This window comes from Pipistrellus kuhlii, unplaced genomic scaffold (assembly GCF_014108245.1).
Source record: "Pipistrellus kuhlii isolate mPipKuh1 unplaced genomic scaffold, mPipKuh1.p scaffold_m20_p_9, whole genome shotgun sequence".
Classification (NCBI taxonomy): Eukaryota; Metazoa; Chordata; class Mammalia; order Chiroptera; family Vespertilionidae; genus Pipistrellus; species Pipistrellus kuhlii.
The window spans coordinates 32,629,510-32,650,029 of record NW_023425595.1 but is presented as its reverse complement, the minus strand read 5'-3'; the positions used below and the strand labels follow the sequence as shown (position 1 = coordinate 32,650,029).

At 57.6% G+C, this 20,520-nt stretch overlaps 1 protein-coding gene across 1 annotated transcript in view; it reads left to right on the top strand.

Moving 5' to 3' along the window:
- PDE2A (phosphodiesterase 2A) overlaps positions 1–20,520 on the top strand; it is an 87,672-nt gene that overhangs the window by 61,368 nt on the left and 5,784 nt on the right. Inside the window, 16 exon segments of the mRNA XM_036426871.2 lie at positions 6,047–6,159; positions 6,988–7,043; positions 12,288–12,347; positions 12,980–13,130; positions 13,367–13,419; positions 13,608–13,682; positions 13,781–13,822; positions 14,353–14,421; positions 14,668–14,798; positions 17,117–17,228; positions 17,691–17,730; positions 17,874–17,937; positions 18,314–18,386; positions 18,516–18,693; positions 19,021–19,133; positions 19,768–19,845. Of these exon segments, the coding sequence (XP_036282764.2) occupies positions 6,047–6,159; positions 6,988–7,043; positions 12,288–12,347; positions 12,980–13,130; positions 13,367–13,419; positions 13,608–13,682; positions 13,781–13,822; positions 14,353–14,421; positions 14,668–14,798; positions 17,117–17,228; positions 17,691–17,730; positions 17,874–17,937; positions 18,314–18,386; positions 18,516–18,693; positions 19,021–19,133; positions 19,768–19,845 (1,408 nt within the window).

Here is a 20,520-nt window from a genome sequence, read left to right as displayed (position 1 = left end):
CCATCTGTACGGTGGCAGGATAGGGGCCCGAAGATCTTCGGAATCTCAAGGAGAAAAAATGCTCTAATGTCCTCTTTTCTCCCCTGAGCCAGCACCCTCACCCCTAATTCTGCTTAATATGAGCTTTCGCTACCCAGGAAGTTTCTTCAAAGCAGCAAAGAGGGCCTTCCTGGGAGAGGGGCACATCAGGTGGAAGGAGCATCCTGCAGGCTTCACTCTGCCCCTCCTGAGACGGCAAACACTCCCCTCGGACTCTGCTGCTGAGGATGTGTCTGTGGTCCCGGCACCTCAGAGCAGCTCAGACCCTCTCACCTGCAACCCCCAACCACTTCAGACTCAGTAAAGCCTTTGGGAAAGGGAGGGGGGGGGGGGGAGAGAGAGGAAGGAAGGAAGGAAAGAAAGAAAGGAAAAAGACAATTAAGAGTGAATGTTTCAATTAGCCTGGAGTTCAGTGAGAGGGAGAGGCCAGTGCCTGTGGGGAGACAGGGCTCAGAAATCCCAGGGGCCCCAGGAGGTAAGGTAGGTGCAGGTGATGGGGGAGGGGCATCTCTTAGGACTTGGAGATAAAAGTTCATTCTGGCTGGCAAGGGCTGGGGTGACATCTGCACTCTAATCCCACATCTGGTGGTGAGCCTGTGTCCTCCACCAGGGCTGACACACAGGTGTGTGGACAAGGGAGGAGCACGGGGATGGGGTCAGACAGGCCTGTGCTGCCATAATGCCCAGACCTAATAGGAGCTGGTGACCCTCCAGCCCCACATCCCAATACATGTACCCAGTGGGTGATCTTGGAAAAATCACTTCCCTTCTGGCCTCAGTCTTTTTCTAGAAAATGGGTGGGGTTGGTTACAGGGTGCTTCCAGGGGTGGTCTGTGGCACTGGCCCCAGGAGGCTGAGGCACCTGCCCTGGCCGAGGTGGAGCCTGAGGCCCTGGCAGTGCCCAGTGCAGAGGGCGCTCCTCCGGGAAACCATGGAGGGCTGGCAAACAGCAGCAGGTGTGACGTGGAGGCGGGCCATAAAGAGATAAGGCCGCGAGGAAAGGCAGAGAACGGGCTGCGGGCAGCGTGGAGGCGGGGTGGGATGGGCCACGGGGCAGTGAGAGGGTCACCAGCCCCTCCTGCCAGTGCCGCTGAAGCTGGACAACCCGTGGGTCCGGGCTGCCTGCCCCTGCTTGAGCCAATCCACCAGAGACAGGGTTGAATCATATTTGAACATTTATTCTAAAATATCAGCAGGATGGGAGAGCAGCAGGTCATCCATGAAAATGTTATTTACCCGGCCCCCATTCCCATAAGCCAGCTGCTTATATTGGGCAGAAGGACAAAGATTACATGGGGAAGTGGGCAAAGGGACTATAGGCATGGGCACCAGGCGGTGGGAGTAAGAATGGGTGTAATGGTTACAGGTCACAGGCAATGCGAGCCTTGCCATGGTAATAGGCAGTTCTCAGAGGAGGAGGACGGGCCTCATTCTCATTCCCAGTGTAACCCCATGTCCCAGGCTGTACGCCCTCAGCCAGGTTAGAATGTGCTCTCTCTGATCAGAACAGAAATCGCTGTTAACAGCATGATTACTGTTCCTGACCCAGCACCCCTACCACTCCTGGGGCTTGCAGGCTCCTGGCTCATTCTCCCGGGGTGTTTTGGGTCCCCCCCTTCCCCCCCGCCCCCCAATGCTTGATGTGCTCTGACTGCTCTGCCGAGTCCTGCCGCCGGCTCCCTCTGGACCGGCCCGCATTTCGCTTCTCTTCCAGGCCCCGGATGGAGGCCCTCTAGCAGGTCTGCTCCATGTTCCCGGCACTAAGGAAGGTCCAGTTTTCAGGAAAGGGGTCTGGGCCGTCGTGGGTCTGTCCACAAGCAGAACCATGGGCTGGGAGTGGGGAGATCTGGGATCCCGGACAACATGGCTGCAGTTACAATCTCCTGCACCCTCCCTGGGCCTCGGGCTGGACTTCTCTGACACGATAGGATGGAACATCGGCCCAGCTCTGGATTCCATGGGCTGCCAGGGGCCTGGGGCTGGAGGGGAGAGAATCCCGGAGGCCTGCCCTGGCGAAGGGCTTCCTGGAATGCCTCACCCCCCTCTTCTGGGTGCCCCGCTTCTGTCTCCCAGACTATTTCAGGCTCCAGCCCCGCCACCTTCCTCTCCTCATTGTGTTTCCTGCCATCGTAAAGCCTCTGATTACCCGCTGCTGAGTGTGGGGAAATCTGGGGCCTTTCAGCTCCAGCAGAGACACCGCCCACAGGAGCCCCAGCTGCTCGCCTCCCTCCCCTACCCTGGAGGGGTCCCAGGCCCAGCCTTGAGAAAGTTCTTCCTCGGAGCTGGCTCCCTCTCACCACAGAGTCTGTCTGTCCCTTTCATTCGTCTCGAGGGACGCAAGGAAGGGCCTGTTCCCATCTCTGGAGTCTCACACTCTGGGAGAGGGAGAGGGAGAGGAGGGCCCGGGTCCTGGCTTGAACCCTAACTTGTCTCTGAGAGAGAGGAAAGGTCAGAGTGCAGTTGAGGGTGGGAGGAGGGATGTCAGCACAAGGCTTTTGGGGTCACACCAAGGCAAGGTCTCGGAAGAGTGGAAGGCGGCCTGGACACCCAGCGCTCTCCAGACCATTGACCCCCACCGGCAGAAAGCCTTTCCGTCTCCTCTTCCCCCTAAACAAATAGTTGTTAAAGGGACGGAACTGTCATAAAGTCCACGCCCGTTCCTCTCCCCACTCTGCGCCCATCTGTCTTTATCTTCAGTGGGGCAGAGCGTGGCCACCCGGCGCCCAGGGCTGAGTCATTCATTAGCCTCCGACGTGGACAGCTGGCCCGGGACGTGGAGTCCCCACACCCCCTCAGCCTGGAGAGGGAGCGGGGAGCAGGGAGGTGGGGAGGTCAGGAGGCAGGCAGGTGGGGGCTCTACGTGGAGGAGAGAACCATCTGGGGTGTGAGCGGTTTATGAAGCCCCCACCTCCACCTGGGGAGGAGACGGCAGTTCCGGGAAAGGTGCAGCAGAGGGAACGGGCTCGAAGGGGGTGGGCTGAGGTGAGCCTGGCCTGTCTGGGGCCGTGGAATGAGGCTGGGCCAGGGAGGGCAGGTTTCAGAGCAAGGTGCCTCGTGTGGGACTCCTGAGGACTGAGGATCCTGATGCCCCAGCACTCAGAGGGCGAGCTGGGCCCAGACAAGGCTGACCTGCCCAGCCCAGCCTCCCCTCTGCTGTCCAGGAACACTGAGACTATGGGGCGCTCACTCAGACTGGATTCTCCCTGTTAGTGAGGTTTTCCCAGCAGCCAACCATCAAACCTGACCTTTACCTCACCCTCGGGGTCTCCCACTGCCCTCAGGGCCCTGGTCCCACCCCCTGCTGTCCAGCCAAACCAACTCCTTGCAGTTGGGCCGTCCAACAGGCACTCATCTTCCTCTCCTCCAAGCCTTTGCACATGCAGTTCCCTCTGTCTGCGCATCCCTTCCTGTCGGCCTGGTTAACCTCTGCACGCCCTTTAGGACTCAGCTCGGGCAGCTCCTCCTCCAGGAAGCCTTCTTGACCCCACTTCCGTCCGGCCCCTGGGCAGGCTGGGCCCGCTCTTCCTCCCTTTGTCAGAGCCCTCAGGCCTGCCCGCCGACCTGGGCCTGCATGTCAGTCCCTGAACGACATGGGGACTCTAAGAGCCAGGCATGTATCTGCCTCCTCTTCGCATCTCAGTCCTCAGTACCAAGCTTGACCCAGAAGGGCCCGGAGCAAACTCTCCGTGGAATGAAAGACTTCAAGTAGCCGAAACCGGTTTGGCTCGGTGGATAGAGTGTCGGCCTGCAGACTGGAAGGTCTCAGGTTCAATTCCGGGCAAGAGCATGTACCTTAGTTGCGGGCACATCCCCAGTAGGGGTTGTGCAAGAGGCAGCTGATCGATGATTCTCTCTCATGGATGTTTCTAACTATCCCTCTCTCTTCCTCTCTGTAAAAAAATCAATAAAATATGTTTTTAAGAGAGAGAGAGAGAGAGAGAGAGAGAGAGAGAGAGAGAGAGAGAGACTTCAAGTAGAACTTTCCCATAAGTATTTCTTTGAGAAAACTTGCTCTGGCTCTGGTCTGGGGGGTGGACTTAAGGGACCTGACAGGAGGCAGGAGACTAGGCGAGAGGTCGCTGCGTTCAGGGGAGAGGTGGCTCTGAGTGAGCTGGGAGCAGCTTGGGAATGGGAAGCAGGGACCATTGGGAGAGATGACCATTGGGAGAGATGCATGGGAGGTGACTCACCCATTGGCTGGGGGAGGTGAGGAAGAGGGAGGCAAGGGGCCCAGGGGCTGGCTGTGCCACTTTGGGGGTAGAGGTGGGGTTCAGATTGGGACTGGGTATCTGGCGGTCTCAGGGGCACACAGGGGGCCTGTGGATGCCTGGAGCTCATGAGAGGGGAGCTGGAGAGCCACGAGGCCATAAGCGCAGAGGAAGAAGTTTTGTGCAGAAGAAAAACTGACGATAGATTACTTCATCGGGTCCTTTGGGGGAGCAGGGAGGAAGAGGGAGGCCAAGGCAGCCCTGGGTCCCGGGCTGGGGTGGAGAGATGGGAAGAGGAGAGTCCGGGATCAGTGGAATGAAGCTGCAGAGTCACTAACCAGCCACACGGGGACCAGCACCCCTTGACCAGACAGTCCCGGGCTGAGTGGCTGGGAGGGGTCCGCAAGGGGGTTTGGCTAAGGGTCACCAAGGCCAGCCCCCTGTCTCCATGAAGTCCCATCCATTATCACTGTAGTCATCAGAAGGCGTGGCTGCCATGGCCCTCCTGCCACCCTAGGTCTCTATTCCCTCCTGGGAGGATTAGCACAGTCACAGTCCAGAACTGGCCCCCAGCACACCGGGAGCCTTAAAGGCGCAGGGAGTGAGGGCTGGGAGGTGGGAGACACCACTGGGGCTTACTAGCGCTGACCCAGGGCCAGGAGTGAGCAGGTCTGGCTCAGAAAGCTACGTGACCCGCCAAACATGCTTAGCCTCTTCCGTCTTCAGTTTCTCTGGCTGTTGGGGAGCCTCTCGGGCTCCCGGCTCCCCTCCTTTCATCTGGCTTTTGCTGGTCTCCCCTTAGTAACCTCCCCACGCACACAGGAGTTCCAGCCCCCCCCCCCCCCCCATGCTTCCCCAAGCGGCTCTTCTAGCTAGGCCAAGCAGTTCCTACAAACGCAATTAAGTGGAGGCAGCATGAGAGATGAGGAACCCGGGACAATTAATCATCAGGGAGTAACATTTGGTGAAAAATCAGGCACTTAATTAAGTAGGAAGAGCCAGAGGCTGGGGTGGGGGGAAGCGGGGGGAAGATGGCATGTGTGGAGAGGGCAGAGTCCAGAAAGGGGAAGTGACTTGCTCAGTATCCTGAGCCTCAATTCTTCCCCGTCTATCTCCAGCCCCTGGGTAAGCTGGGCCCACTCTCCCTCCCCCAACTCTCCCTTGCAGCCGACACCCCCATAGGTCCTTAGGAAGGTTCAAGCATTACTGGCGAGGAGTTTGGGTTCTGGTGCCAGCTGGCTGGGTTCAGGTCCTGGCTCTACCACTTAGGAGCCATGCCACCTTGGACAAGCACCTTAACTTCTGGGTACCTTAGTTCCTCCACCGGCAAGTGGAGATGACGATACTGTTTAATCCGGAGGACGTTTGGGAATTCTGAGCTCATCTGTGTCATTTGCTTGGACTGTGCACGGCGTCAAGGGGATGTCTGAGGAGCTTTCGTTATAATGGTTATCCAGGAGGCTCGGAGAGGTCAGGTCACTTGCCCAAAATCAAGTAGCAGCCACGGTGAGATTTAACCCAGGCAGCCTAGCTCCAAGCCCTGGCTTTCCTTGCTCTGGGGGTTTGCGCTGGCCCCTGGCACACCTTTCTAGTTTCTACCAGCAAGAGGCACCGGAGGCTGGACTGTAGCTGATGAGGGTCCCCGACTCGTTTATTTTTGCTCCGCTCGCATCTGCCCTGCAGCAGGTCAACGTGTCCAGATCTTTGCAGACGCGCAGGGGCCAGCCTGCTGTGTGCCCCTGGGCCCGGGATTGTTCTCTTGGATCCGGGGGCTGAGGTGGGGTCATCCTGTTTTGCAGAGAGGCTGTGATCTCGCAGAAGCGGCTGGGCTGCAATGGGCTGGGCGGCATCTCGGACCTGCCTGGGAAGCCTTTGGCCAAGCTGGTGGCCCCCCTGGCTCCGGACACCCAAGGTAAGGGCGGGGAGCTGGGCAGGGGCGAGGAGAGACTGTGGCCCCGGCTCCCCAGTTCATGTCTGTCTCCTGTTTTCATCTCTTGGTCTCCTTCCCTCCTGTGCTCTGTGTCTGTAGCAACCCTCCCATCTAATTCTCTCTCTATTATGCTACTAACCTCTCTGAGCCTCACACTCATGATCTGTAAAATGGGGACAGCAGAACCTACTTTGAGGGGGTGTTGCAAGGAAGAGCAGATAAGATAATGCATGTTAAGGGCTCAGGGGCCGGTGGCCGCAGGGATGATGTGTTCGCGCCTGTTGCTATGTGGGCTGTGGCTGTTGTCATGCTCTCTCTGTCACCATCTCTGTTTTTCTTTCTCTTCCTCTCCATGCCCCCTGTCCTGCCGTGTCTCTCTGCCTCGTGTCTCAGTCTCTCTAGGTCTCTGTCCTCTGTCTCGATGTGGAAAGTGCACAGGACTGGGAGTCAGGAGACCTGACTTGCTGTGTGATCTTGGGCAAGTCACTTCCCCTTTCTGGACTTCAGCTTCCCCGTCTGTAAACTAGGGGTGCTCAGCCTCACCTGCCTTCCCCCCCCATCAGGGCTGCTGGGAGGATCACAAGAAGGTTGTCAAGTGAGGGGGTTTCCTTCCATGCAAGGGTCTTCGCTGTGGCTGTCTTTGTCGCCGCCTCAGGACGCCCCTCTGTCTCTCTGGGTCCCTGGGTCTCTCTGTGTCTCTGTCCCAGGCTCTCTCTCTCTCTGTGTCTTTGTCTCCCTCCCTGGGTCCTGGCTCAGTACCCTGAGCCTCACTGGCCCCGCAGGACCACCTCATTGCCCTCTCCCCCTCAGTGCTGGTCATTCCGCTGGTGGACAAGGAGGCTGGGGCTGTGGCAGCCGTCATCTTGGTAAGACTCCTTGTAGGGTGGGATGGGGAAGAGGAGAACAGGGGAGGGAGTGGTGGGTGGAGGTGTGTGTGTGAGTGTGAGTGTGTGTGTGTGTGTGTGTGTGGGTGTATGTGTTGTGTGTGTGTGTGTGTGTGGTGGGTGTATGTGTTGTGTGTGTGTGTTTGGTGTGTGTGTGTGGTGTGCGTGTGGTGTGTGTGTTGTGTGGTGTGTGTGTTGTGTGTGCGGTGTGTGTGGTGTGTGAGTGTTTGGTGTGTGTATATTGTGTGTGTGTGTGGTGTGTGTGTATATTGTGTGCGTGTGTGGTATGTGTATATTGTGTGTGAGTGTTGTGTGTGTGTGTGTGTGTGTGTGTGTGAGGTGTGGTGTGAGTGTGTGTGGTGTGTGTGTGGTGTGTGTTGTGTGTATATCGTGTATGAGTGTGGTGTGTGTGTGTGTGTGTGGTGTGTGTGTGTAGTGTGTGTGAATGTGTGTGTGAGTGTGTGTGGTGTGTGTGGTGTGTGTGTATGAGTGTGTGGTGTGTGTGTATATTGTGTGCGTGTGTGGTATGTGTATATTGTGTGTGAGTGTTGTGTGTGTGTGTGTGTGTGTGTGCACTGAGAGCAGCAGGCTGGGCTGGTGTAGAAAAGGGGGTCTGGGGCTTCTCTCACCCCCCACCCCTCTGCCCCACCTTGAATGAACAGGGCGAAGTTGCTGGAAGGGTTCTGCAGGCCCTTCTCCCCCATGGAGGGGCCATTCAGAGCCTCTTTCCCATCCTGGGGACAGAAGGGTTAACACTCCCGCATCACCATTACCTCCATAAGGAGCAGATTTGGGGTGCAGACAGATAAATGAGCTGGCCCTGTGCCCCCAGGGACTCCTCTGAGCTCATTAAAATGGAATTAAAGGTTTCTGAGGCGCCTGACCTTTCGGCCGCTGCTGGAGGGGGGTGCCCAGGGGAGAGGAGGGAGAGCAGAGGGAGGAAGGAGAACTTGGCTTGGTCTCCTCTGCGTCCCATCTGCCTGATGGAGACGCGCCCCCCCAGCTTCTGTTCCCGCGGGGAACGGATCTGCTGTTGGCGGCGTTCTGAGCACCGCTTCCCTCCCGTCAGTCCCGATCTGTGCAGAGCTGGTCTCTGCGAAGAGCACCAGGGCTGGGGGCCATGTGCAGAGGAAGAGTGGGGGCAGGGGCTCGGGTAGCCCACCTTTGTTGAGTGAGAGTGTGGGGTGTCAGGTTCCTAGGAAGGTCTGCCTGTATTGGGACTGGGAGGGCCGGGTCAGAGAGGAGCAGCCGCCCCAAGAGGAAAGCATCTGTGAGGTGGTTCATCTTGTGGGCAAGAGGATAGTCGCCAGGACTGCTGCTCACCTTGGCTCAGGTTGGACCAAGAGTCAGGCTTCACATCAGCCTGCGGACTGAAGGGTCCCGGGTTCGATTCTGGACAAGGGCATGTACCTTGGTTGCGAGCACATCCTCAGTAGGGGGCGTGCAAGAGGCAGCTGATCGATGTCTCTCTCATTGATGTTTCTCTCTATCTCTCTTCCTTCCTCTCTGTAAAAAATCAATAAAATATATATTAAAAAAAATAAATAAAAAAATAAAAAAAGGTCAGGCTTCAGCCTTCTCTTGGGGGAGAAAGGCCTGTGTGTGTGTGTGTGTGTGTGTGTGTGTATTGGGGAGGGGGTGGAGTCAGACAGAGCACTTGAATTTAACTCTCTCTAGCAACTCCCTTCTCTGGCCCCTGCTCCAGGCTGCAGGCTAGGGCAGACAGAGGAGTGAGACCATGTCTTCTTCCAGAGTCTGACCGCCTGGAGCACATGTGTCAAACACAAGGCCCGCGGGCCAAATCCGTCCCGCCAGGCCTTGCAATGTGGCCCGCATCACTGCACTCCGCTGCGTTTCCATCACAATGACAGTTTATGACTGTTCAGTAAACCATTTGGCCCGCGATTTAGGCTGGATTTTAGATTTTGGCCCCTTCTCTGATTGAGTTCGACACCCCTAGGAAGGCAGGGACACCTCAGGCCACCGTTGGCCAAAGGAGATACAGATGCTTGGGTGGCAGAGGCTGGAGTTCAAGGAGTGCCTCCCAGTGGAGATGGTGTTTGAATGGGCTTTGGGCATGGGGCGGATGTCTGCAGGCAGAGAAAGGAAAGGATATTCTAGACAGAGGGGAGAGCGTGTGCAAGGCAGGGTGGGGAGAGGGGATGGGGTGTTGGAGGAAGAGTGTGATCCTGGTGAGGCAGAGGTGCCTGCTGTTGAGCAAGATGCTTCCTGGGACTTTGGCTACCAGGAGTTCCTTCCCAACAACTATCCCCTCGCCTTCTTGAACACACCTGGCGGTGAAAAGCTCTAGAAAGGTGTTTGGATTATTCGTGGTCTGCCTCTTCTCCAAGCCTGTGCCTTCCTACTCAAATAGGAAAGCACGCCTCCAGGACACCCTCTCCCCAGGGCACATACAGCTGATGGATCCTGTCCTGCTGCCCCCTCCCTCCCCCCAGAGCTCCTGGGCCTCAGGACCTCCCGTCCTCCAAGAGGCAGCCCAGCATCCTTGCACCTCCCAGCTGCTACCAGAACCCAAGAGCAGAGGGTGCAGAGGGCACAGGGGCTGCCCCCGGGCAGATGTTTGGGGAAGACTGGCTCACCAGCTCCTTCCTCAGCAAGCCCCATTCCCCTCTCTGAGTCTCTGCTCTTGGTATTCACCCACCCACCCACCCATCCATCAGTGGAAGGCATATTTCTCAAGCGCTGCCAGGCCCTGTGTGCTAGCAGCTGTAAACAGCAATGACCGTGACCAGACAGGCCCTGCTTCTACAGACCATAGCCTGGAGCGGTCCAGGAGACAGGCAAATCAGGGGCCAAAATAAGGACAGCATTGCAAATAATGGAAACTGCAAGCAAGGAAACCAGGGAGCTCTGCCAGGAGCATTGGGGCCTGATGGAAGTGTGGACAATGGAAGGCTCCCTGAGAGATATGCCGTCCAGGCGCAGGGCAGCCTGGGAGAGTTCTGGGCCTCTGCAGCTCGCGGCCCCAGGCACCTTGGTTACAGGTTCTTTGTGTGGAAGGAGTCTTCGGCTCTGTTCTGGGATAATAAATCCCTTGGAGGAGTGGGAGGCACTTGGTCTCTGGCATTTGATGTGTGATGTATGCCCACGCTTCCCCCTCGCTGTGCCAGCCACTTACACGGGGATTAGCTGTGTTGAACTTGGTGAGGATGGGTGGTGTGGGCGCTTTGCTGGGTTCTCAACCCCTTCTACAGCCCCAGTGCCTGCCACTGGGCCCCAGGCCATCTCCCTGCAGGCATGTGTTTCTGTTGGTGAGCAAAAAGCCATGTGTGCGTGTGGGTGGCAGTGCGTTTGCATGTGGAGGCGGGGCAGAAGCATGTGCATGGCTCTTGGGTGTTCAAAGTCAGTATCCCTGTGTACACACGTGGGTGGGGAAGGGGTGCAGCAGCCAGGAGTGTGTGCTGGGGTGGGGGGAGGTCCAGGGGGTGGAGGGCTCCACCATTCCTTCTGTTCCCCTGGCCTTCTGAGGCTCTCATTCAGCCTCCCAGCTCTGTGCTGGGACCAAGCTGTTTTGGCAGCTTATAGCCCGAGGCCCTCTTTCTCCCCCCCATCCCCCCACCCCCTTCCCTTTTCCTGAGAGATGGGTCCAGGAGGAAGAAACAAGTAGATGTCCTCTCCATCTACTAGCAGTGAAATGCCGGAATGTTTGGATGAGTCACATGCAAATGAACCATGCCCCAGCCTCTTCCAACTCCCTCTCCCATGGGAGTCATCGATGGGGCCTTCAGTCCCACCAGATCCTGTCCAGGCCTTCCTGCCTCCAGTGTTGCTTCCTTCAGCTCACCCTGCACCCCACAGGCCATGGTCCTCAAGCTAAAGTCCAGCTCCTGAGTCTGGCACTCAAGGCCCTCCCCCTAGGCAAACGGACCTCACTCCACCCCGGATCCTCATCTCCTGTACCACCTGCTACACTGCACTGCCAGGCCCGCTCCTGCCTGCAGTGTCCCCTCTCTTCAGGCTCTGCTTGTCCGCCCCATGCCTCAGAGCCAGCTCTGGAAGCCTCCCGGATGCTCTCCCCTCCCCCCCGAGCTCCCACGGTCTCTAAGTTCCCATCCAGCCCATCTGCCTTCTCCTTCTTCCTCAGGTATGAGGTTCTGCACCTTCTGATCACATCTCCCACTCCATCCTGCCCCAGCCCGATGTGAGCTTCCTGGGAGCCTGCTGGTCTCCTCTCCATCTGCTCCTGGCAGGGGACCGAGAGCACAGGCAGGCAGGCAGCTGCTGCGTGAGAAGGGAGGATGTAGGAGGGAACCCCAGGGCAACCACCACGGGGTGCCCTGCAGGCGATGAGCAGCTCTGAGCAGGCACCACCAGAAGCCGGTGACGCCGTTGGAAATCTTAGCTAGCAGGGCCTGCAGTGGGTCCCCACACTGCCACCCCTCCCTCCGTCCCTCTCATTTTCTGCGTCAAGCTCTCCAGCAAGGGTGTGGGAAAGGGTTCCATGGGGTATCAAGATGGGCTGAGGGGACTTCTGGTAACTGACACAGGGAAGTTAGGGAGGGACCGGCTAATGTGTGTGGTGATGAGAGTGGGTCTGGAGGATGGAAGGTGCGGGAGAGTGGTCGGTGCGGTCTCAGTCCTGCCACTTTCTTCCGTGTGGCCTTGGGCACGTCACGTAACCTTTTTGGGGCCTTGGTTCATCTGCACGTGGAAGCCTGCCTTACGGGATGGTGAGACTCACGTTGCGATCCAAGCACTTTATCACTCCATCCGTTCATTCATTCGCCCATCCTCCCAAGCTCTTCAGGCACAGCAGATGCATCATAGATGTCAGACTTCTTCTCCTACCCAGACTTCGGGGCAGCTCAAACCCCAGCTCAGAAGGGATGGAGGTGGGAGGCTTCGGCTGATAGCACTGACTCCATCATGGGGTCCTGAAGGGCTCCGTAGGCCCGGAGAGGGAGAGGGGTCCCAGGTCACCCCTTTCCTCGCCGTCCACCTGGATGGTGCGGTTGGTGGGGCAGTGACTGAAAAGGCAGCGCTCAGGCACGTTCCACCTTTATGGGAATTAGCCCTATGTTTCCCGGAGGGGGGGATGGCCCTGGAGCCCCGTGCTCGTCAGGAGGTCAGGCTTCTCGCTGAAGCCCACAGGCTGGAGGGTTTGTGTCGGTGGGGACAGGTGTGTGCTGGGCATGGGGAGGGCCCTCTGGCAGAGGTAGGAGGCTAGGGATGGCCACAGCTAGTTCTTCTCCCACACCCCTCCAGGTGCACTGTGGCCAGCTGAGTGACAGTGAGGAGCGGAGCCTTCAAGCCGTGGAGAAACATGTGAGTGGGGGTGGGGGTGGGGCTGGGAGGGGGGGGGGAGGGGGGGGAGCCAGGGGCTGCTGAAGACCCTCATCGCAGTGGGTAAGATGATCTTGCCAGGGAGCTGGACAGACCTGGGTTCCAGTCCACCCCCTTGGGGCTGTGTGACCTTGAGCGAGTCACTTTAACTCCTCTGAGCATCAGTTGCACATCTGAAAGGAGAGGATAAGGAGAGCACTGAGCTCGGAGGGTGCTGGTGAGATAAGGCGAACCAAATATCGTGTCCGTACTTACGAGGGGCCACCTACATAACGATGCTGAGGCTCTTCCTGAGATTTTACGCTGACTTTAACAAGGACTTAGAATCCCCTGTGGGTGCTAGAGACGCAGAGATGCCGCCCTGGTCCTGTCTTGGAGGAGCATGGGGCCAAGGGTGGAGACTGGAGGGAGGATGCTCAGGGCGGTGGGACCCCAGCGGGGAGCTGCGGAATGAGCTGTTGGGATGGAGGTGGGGCGGTGGTGGGGGCGGTGGAGGGGGTGGTGGGCGATGGGCGCCGCAGGCATAGGCAATGGCTAGAGCCACGGCGGGGAGTCAGGCGGCGAGCGCGGTAAATGTGGGGCCAGGGGCCCGCTGACCGCTCGGCCTGCCCCAGGCGCTGGTGGCCCTGCAAAGGGTGCAGGCCCTGCAGCAGCGCGGGCCCGGCGTGGCCCCCGAAGCTCTCCACCCCCCGGCGGGGACGGCGGGAGACCCGCAGGGCCGGGTTGCGGACACCCACGATGACAGGAAGATCCTGCAGCTATGCGGTGAGGACCCGCAAGGCAGGGCCTGATGCGGGGCCCGGTCCTACCTGGAGGGGCGGGACCTATGGGGGCGGGGGCACATGGGAGCGGGGCTTATGGGGCGGAGCCTGTGGGGGCGGGGCCGGGTAGCTGTCGGAAGGGAGATGCACTGGCTGGCTGCCAGGTGGCGGGAAGTGTGTGCGTGTGGATGGGGGTGTGTGTGTGTCTAAGAGCCCTCTGACCCGCGCTCGCCGTTGCAGGGGAACTCTACGACCTGGATGCTTGTTCCCTGCAGCTCAAAGTCCTCCAATACGTGAGTCCCTACGCCTGTCCCCTGCTCCCCCAGGGACCGATGTGTCTTGAGCCCTCCCTCTCAGTTGGGATTTCGACGTCCCGCCCCTCGCCTCTTTCCCACCTGCCTGAGGGGCCTCAGGGGCGAGAGGGTGGGGAGTGGGTGGCCCGGACCCGCGGCCAGCCCCTCGCTGGGTTCTTGCCTTTCAGCTGCAGCAGGAGACCCAGGCGTCCCACTGCTGCCTCCTGCTGGTGTCCGAGGACAATCTCCAGCTCTCCTGCAAGGTGAGGGCCAGGGCCACGGTGGGACCAGGAGAGGGACCGGGTCTCGGGAGAAAAACCCAGCTTATCTTTTAATGGGTCCCCGCCCCTCTGCCCCTCAGGTCATTGGAGACAGAGTGCTGGACGAAGAGACCAGCTTCCCGGTGAGTCTGCCGGAGCAGTTAAGGCAAACGAGGCGCCCTTGGGATTTGCACCGAGAGACTGGGATCTGCCAGAATCTCTTGGAATCTGATGGAATTATCTGGATCTCGGGGTCTGCTTAGAAATGTTATGAGAGCTCACAACCTTTCCTGATCAGGACCCATCGGAGAAATCTCATGCAATCTACAGAACAGTTCACGTGGGACCAGCTTACCTCCGCTGGGGCGTTTCTGGATTTTGGTTCTTAGGATCTTTGGGGATCAATGAGGATCTTGGAGGCTGCTTTTTCTCTCTCCTAGTTAGGGGAGACCCTAAATCTTCCACACGGCATTCTGGTTAGGAGCAGAACACACACACACACACACACACACACACGCACACACACACGCGCGCACACACACACCTTCTCAGTATGGACTCCATTCCCCATTTGGACTGACTGAAAAGGTCCCTGAGTCTTCCAGACTTTGGGGGGAGGGTTAGGGTTTGAGGGTTAGGGTGAGCCCTGACTCAGCCTCTCCTCCCTCCACAGTTGACAATGGGACGCCTGGGCCAGGTGGTGGAAGACAAGGAGTCTATCCAGCTGGGAGATCTCACCTCAGTAAGCCATGGCCTGACTGGACCAGGGGAGGAGGCAAAGGGAGAGGACCATGTCCAGCCCCCAGGGCAGCCTAGGGATGCTGGGACTTAAGATAAGACCCAGGGACCTCCTCCCAGTCCACCCCACACCACAGCACTCCCCACCTGCAGGAGCCCCTGAGCACCTCCTGTGGCAGATGGTGGTGGGCTGGGGGGAGGAAGCATACTCTCTCCCTCCCCCCTGCCCTGACTCACCTCACCTTTGCAGGAGGATGTACAACAGCTACAAAGCATGTTGGGCTGTGAGCTAAAGACCATGCTCTGTGTGCCTGTCATCAGTCGGGCCACGGACCAGGTGGTGGCCCTGGCCTGTGCCTTCAACAAGCTCGGCGGAGACTTGTGAGTCAGGGTGGGGTGATGTGGGTCAGGAGGTGAGCTGAGAGCCCGGACAGGGTTCTACCAGGGTAACAGAGCTGGAAGAGGGTACTATTCCAGCAGCGTGGACTAAATGGTTTGCCGGTGTAAGAGACCACAGGTTTATGAGAGTGCTAGGCTCTTGCTTCTGCTACGGCTGAGGCACAGTAATTGTTGGCTCTCCGTTACCCGTTTTAGCTTATTTAAAAGCATGTTGAGGTCCCAGTGAGCCCCTACTTTTTTTGCCCACTTCTTGCAGTTGGGATTATCCACTGTTAGGGTATTGGCCCCCTTCCCCATTTGCCATCCCCTGGTTGGCATTTCTGCTGGGAATTCCCTGAGCTCTGGGATGATGGACTCTTTGGAATGCACAGAGCATCACTGACACAGTGGACAACGGCTAAAGGGAATACAGGCTTGGGGCCAGGCTAAACGGAGGGTCTTTATAGGCACTGACGGAGCAGCTATAAGAGTCATACAAAATGGAATGGTAGGCAGGACATAGAGATGGGTAAACAGGCTTAGTTAGGAGGGCTATCTCAGGAACTGAGATTAGATTTGGGATCTAAGAATGGTACCATAAATAGATTTCTTGTCCTATACCAACTGGTTCTTAGTCCTATGATTGATTAGCTATGTCTGTCCTGGGAGTAGGTTCAGGATATGAATGCTGCCACACGTGGTCCAGCAGGTCTATAGTTTGGGCTAAGACATACAGTCAGAATCCTGATTCCAGAGGGATGCTGACAAGATGCTTGGCCCCCGGGGCTTAAGCAAACAGGCTGGGGCTCCTGCAGGAAGTGGAGACAGGGGAGAGGTGTCAGAGGCCAGGGTTGGGGTCTGCAGGAGTGAGCAGAGACATGGGAGTCATGGGTCTGTGTAGCAGGACTCCTAACATGGAACGCTAGGCAGTTGAATATACCTGGGGCGGGGGGGAGGGGGGGGCGGGGGGAAGACAGCAGGTGGGCATCCTAGTAGTGGGAGAATGTATGCCATTGATAAGCACATGCTGAGCACCTACTGTGTCCAGCTGAGTGCTGACCAGATGACCTTGGGAAGGCCTTTAGGGAGAGGAGTGCAGAGTGAGAGGAAGTCCAGCAGGGGCTGCGGCCTCTGGCTACTGGTTGTGGGACTGGGTTCTGAGATGGCCCTGTACCTAGAGCAGGGGTGGTTTCAGATGGTAAATGAGATGGGGCCTTAGTGATAGCCCTGAGGCCCATGGCAGGGACAGGATCACCTCTGGGTTCCACATATTTCAGGGAGTGATTGCTAAGTGATTGCATGAGCCAAGATGGGGTTCAGCTCAAAGCCTGACTGTAGGGAAGCTGCCTGCAATGCAGAGAACAGGGGTTCCAGAATTCCTTCAGCAGGGAGTGTGGTGGGGCTGGTGGCCAGGGCAGAGGTATTGTAGATCACAGTTAAGACTTTGAGGAGACACTTCCCAAACATCTCCCCTGTACCAGGCTCTGCATTGGACGTGGGGTGATATAGTCATGGTTCCTGCCTTCAAAACTGAAAGTTTATTTCAGGGCATAAGAGGAGGATGGTGGGATAGGGATTCTAGGCAGAGAGAACAGTGTAGGGAAAAGCATAAAGGTGTGAAGGAACTGGAGGTGTTCTCAGAAGGATAAGGATTTTAGCTGAAGCTGAGAAGCACCCAAAGTCCTGGAAGAGTAGGGCAGTGATTAGAGTTGGATAGAACAGGGCAATGCCACCCCACCCCCCATCCTGAGCCTGGAGGGGCCTCCGGGGAGGAGCAGGGGAACACCCAGCTCTGACCCAGCCTCGGTTTGGGTAAATCTAAAGTCAGCAGAGAGCTGAAACTGGTTTGGCTCAGTGGTAGAGCATCGGTCTGCGTACTGAAAGGTCCCAGGTTCGTTTCCGGTCAAGGGCATGTACATTGGTTGCGGGCACATCCCCGGTGGGGAGGTGTGCAAGAGGCGGCTGGTCGATGTTTCTCTCTCATCGACGTTTCTAGCTCTCTATCTCTCTCCCTTCCTCTCTGTAAAAAATCAATAAAATATATTTTTAAAAAATAAAAATAAAGTCAGCAGAGGGAGACGTGGCCGGACTTCAAGAAGCAATAGCGTGAGGAGGAAACACATTTCGTTCCCAGGGGTCTTCTAGTCTGAGGGAGAAGCTGCCCCAAGCCACCTGTGCAGTGAGCAGCCCCAGTCGAGGAGAGTGATACTTACTTAGCTGGTGATCTCTGAGTGGGCTTCCTGGAGGAATGGAAATGAGGAGAAATGGGGGGAGAAGTCTGTCATCAGCTCCCTCTCTGATGACCTTGCCTCCCTCCCCAGATTCACAGATCAGGACAAGCATGCGGTCCAGCATTGCTTTCACTACACCAGCACGGTGCTCACAAGCACCCTGGCATTCCAGAAGGAGCAGAAGCTCAAGTGTGAGTGCCAGGTGAGTGGCCTGCCTTGCGCCTCTCTCAGGAACAAAGCCGCCCAGCTCCCAGCCGCAGCGACTTATCCACAGGGGAAAAGCCCATCTCTGTCTGGACCATGGCAGGGGGTTTACCTGGTGCTCTGAAGGTGACAGATTCCTCAGTGGCCACTGGCTGCAGGCACTGTATGCGATCACCCTCTAGTGTTCGACTCGGGTACTACAGCAATGCTGGGTGGCTGGAAGCTGAGGTGAATGCACATCTGAGACTGTAGATTTCTACACACTTTCACTGAGGCAGTTCCTCCCACTCCTCTACTTAGTATCCAAATGACATAATTGCTAGTAGACTCTGTGTCTCCAGCTTGTGTGGAGAGCCCTAGGAGAGGAATGAAAAGCCCCTGGGGATGTTGGAGGCATCGGGTTGGAGAGGGTCACTTTCTGTCACCTGAACCCCAGTGATCTCTATTTTCTCCATCCCAGGCTCTTCTTCAAGTGGCAAAGAACCTCTTCACCCACCTGGGTGAGTGCACTGTCCTCCTCCGTGCCTAACTGTGGGGTGGGAGTGGGGGCTGGAGTTTGGGGGAGGAGAGATGAGAGGGTTTGGCCTTGGCATTCCAGCCCAGTCTCACCACGGCCCCTCCCCCCCACTTCTCCCTCTCTCAGATGACGTCTCCGTCCTGCTCCAGGAGATCATCACAGAGGCCAGAAACCTCAGCAATGCTGAGATGTGAGTGAATTTACCCCTGGGAGGGGGAGAGAGGCGCCGGGCTTCATTCCTCACCCTTTCCTCCCTTTCCCCCGCCACTGCCTTCTTGTGGGGCCCCAGCACATTTTGTATGATCCTTTACTTCGTGCCTGTGACCATCCCTAGACTGTAACGTCCAATGGCAGCAGAGGTGGGGCTCGCTTTGCTGACCATGGGTCCTCAGCTCCTAATCGCAATGCGTGGCACAGAGTAGGCGCTCAAAAATAAAAAATAAAATGCATTGGGTTGAACTAATGTCAGGAGTCAGCCAGCCCTGAGCTTCGCCTCCAGTTGTGAGGAGCAGGGGTGGCTGGAGCCGGCTGCCAGAGCTCTGTGGACCAAGGCCGTCTCCCCACAGCTGCTCCGTGTTCCTGCTGGAAAAAAACGAGCTGGTGGCCAAGGTGTTCGACGGGGGCGTGGTGGAAGATGAGGTGAGGCAGGGCCCCACGGAGAGTGTGGCTGTGGTCCTGGGGGTGGGGGTAGAGTCTCTGCAAAAGGGGTCATGGCCCGCTCTAGGGACATCCATAACGTTTTCCTCTCACCCATGCCTGCCCCTTCAGAGCTACGAGATACGCATCCCGGCTGACCAGGGCATAGCAGGCCATGTGGCAACCACGGGCCAGATCCTGAACATCCCGGACGCATACGCACACCCGCTGTTCTACCGCGGCGTGGATGACAGCACGGGTTTCCGCACGCGCAACATCCTCTGCTTCCCCATCAAGAATGAGAACAAGGGTGCGGGCTCCCACAGAGGGGCGGGGCCCGTCTGGGGCCAGTCTGGGGTGGGGACTGAGCAGGATGGGGTGGAGCCGAATGGAGGGGCTGGCACACACACACACACACACACAGACACACACAGACACACAGACACACACACACACACACACACACAGACACACAGACACACACACACACACACACACACACACACACCGCTGCTTTAGAATCCCCTAGCACAAGGCACAGGTTTCCCAGGCATGGATTCCCTTGAGGACAGCCTGGGAAGGCAGATCCCTGCCGGACACATCCACTGGCCGGTCCTAGCCCCTCTCCTGCCCCCAGAGGTTATCGGTGTGGCCGAGCTGGTGAACAAGATCAACGGACCCTGGTTCAGCAAGTTCGACGAGGACCTGGCCACAGCCTTCTCCATCTACTGCGGCATCAGCATCGCCCACGTGAGTGGAGACGGGTGGAGACAGGCAGGACCCCCTGTCCTCTCCACATTAGGACTCAGAGCCCCACTGCCGGGTTGCTATGCAACCTTCTGTACCGCTGATCACCTCTGACCTCTTTCCCATCTGAACATTTATTACTTCCTGTCCTATTCCGTTAGCCTCCCAGACCGTGGGAAACCCCCGTTGTCATTATTTACCCATCTCACCCCACCCTCCTCTGGAAGCAGCCTCAACCCAAGCCCCAACTTCTGGGCAACTTCTTTTTGGGAAATATTGGGTCTCATTGTCCACAGCTGGCAGCTCTGCCGTGGGGCTCCAACCCACCGGTCCCTCACACTCACCCCCCTCCTTGTTTGTCTTTCTCCGCTGTGGGCCTTGGGCTCCATCACCGAAGACTAGGGCAGGCTCAGGAGGGGGTGCAAAGTGCCAGCTCAAATGCTAAGAGATCCTAGGAGGCGGAGCAAGGGCCAGTCCAGATGAAGGCTGGATGGGGCTTCATAGTCTGGGCTGGAGCTCCGAGGCTCACACCTGGGCCAGCCCAGGAGGTTCTGTCTGACCCCCTTCCCAGTCTTGGGTATGCTGAGATTTCACAGCCACATTGCTTGAGCCGCATTCTTCCCCTTTCTCCCCCTAGTCCCTCCTTTACAAGAAGGTGAATGAGGCCCAGTACCGCAGCCACCTCGCCAATGAGATGATGATGTACCACATGAAGGTGAGCTTGCATGGAGCTTCTGTCCTCCTTCTCGGGGTCTCAAGGTAACCCTCATGGGTCCTGGGCCAGGCTGGGCTTTCTGATCACTGTCTCATGAAGATAAGATAGACCCAGGGCAATGCCTGGACCCCAGCTCCACACAACCTGGGGAAGAACCTGGTTCAGCCAGCTGCTCCCCATGTCCAGGGATAATCCCCATCTTGGGAATGACTGAGAGGCTCACTCAGGGCCCTTGCCACAGCTCCCCTAGGTACAGGAGTCCTGAAGTCCTGGTTGTAATAGTCCATTCCATTCCCGGACCCTGTGTCAGCAAAGCTCTCTCAGGCTTTAGTTCTCAGCACGGGGTGGCCATTGTTGATGTAAACATTTCCTCGCCCTTGTGTCCAGACCAGAGGGTCCCAGACTTTGTAGACAGAGTCAAAACTATAGTGGGAAGGACTGAGGTCCTTCCAGAGACCGTCCCCCTCCCAAATAAGGAATCTTAAAGTTAGCGTCTGTGAAAGGCTGCCATGGTTTGGGGGTGTCACGGAAGGGTGTCCTTTGTCTTTGCTGAGGATAGATTGTTCCAGGTGAAGGCGGTCACAGACAAGGAGGCTCCGTGGGTGGGCTGCAGGGCTGTGAGGGGAGGGTGGTGATCTCCTGTGCAATACCAACCCATGGACTGGATGGCTCGAC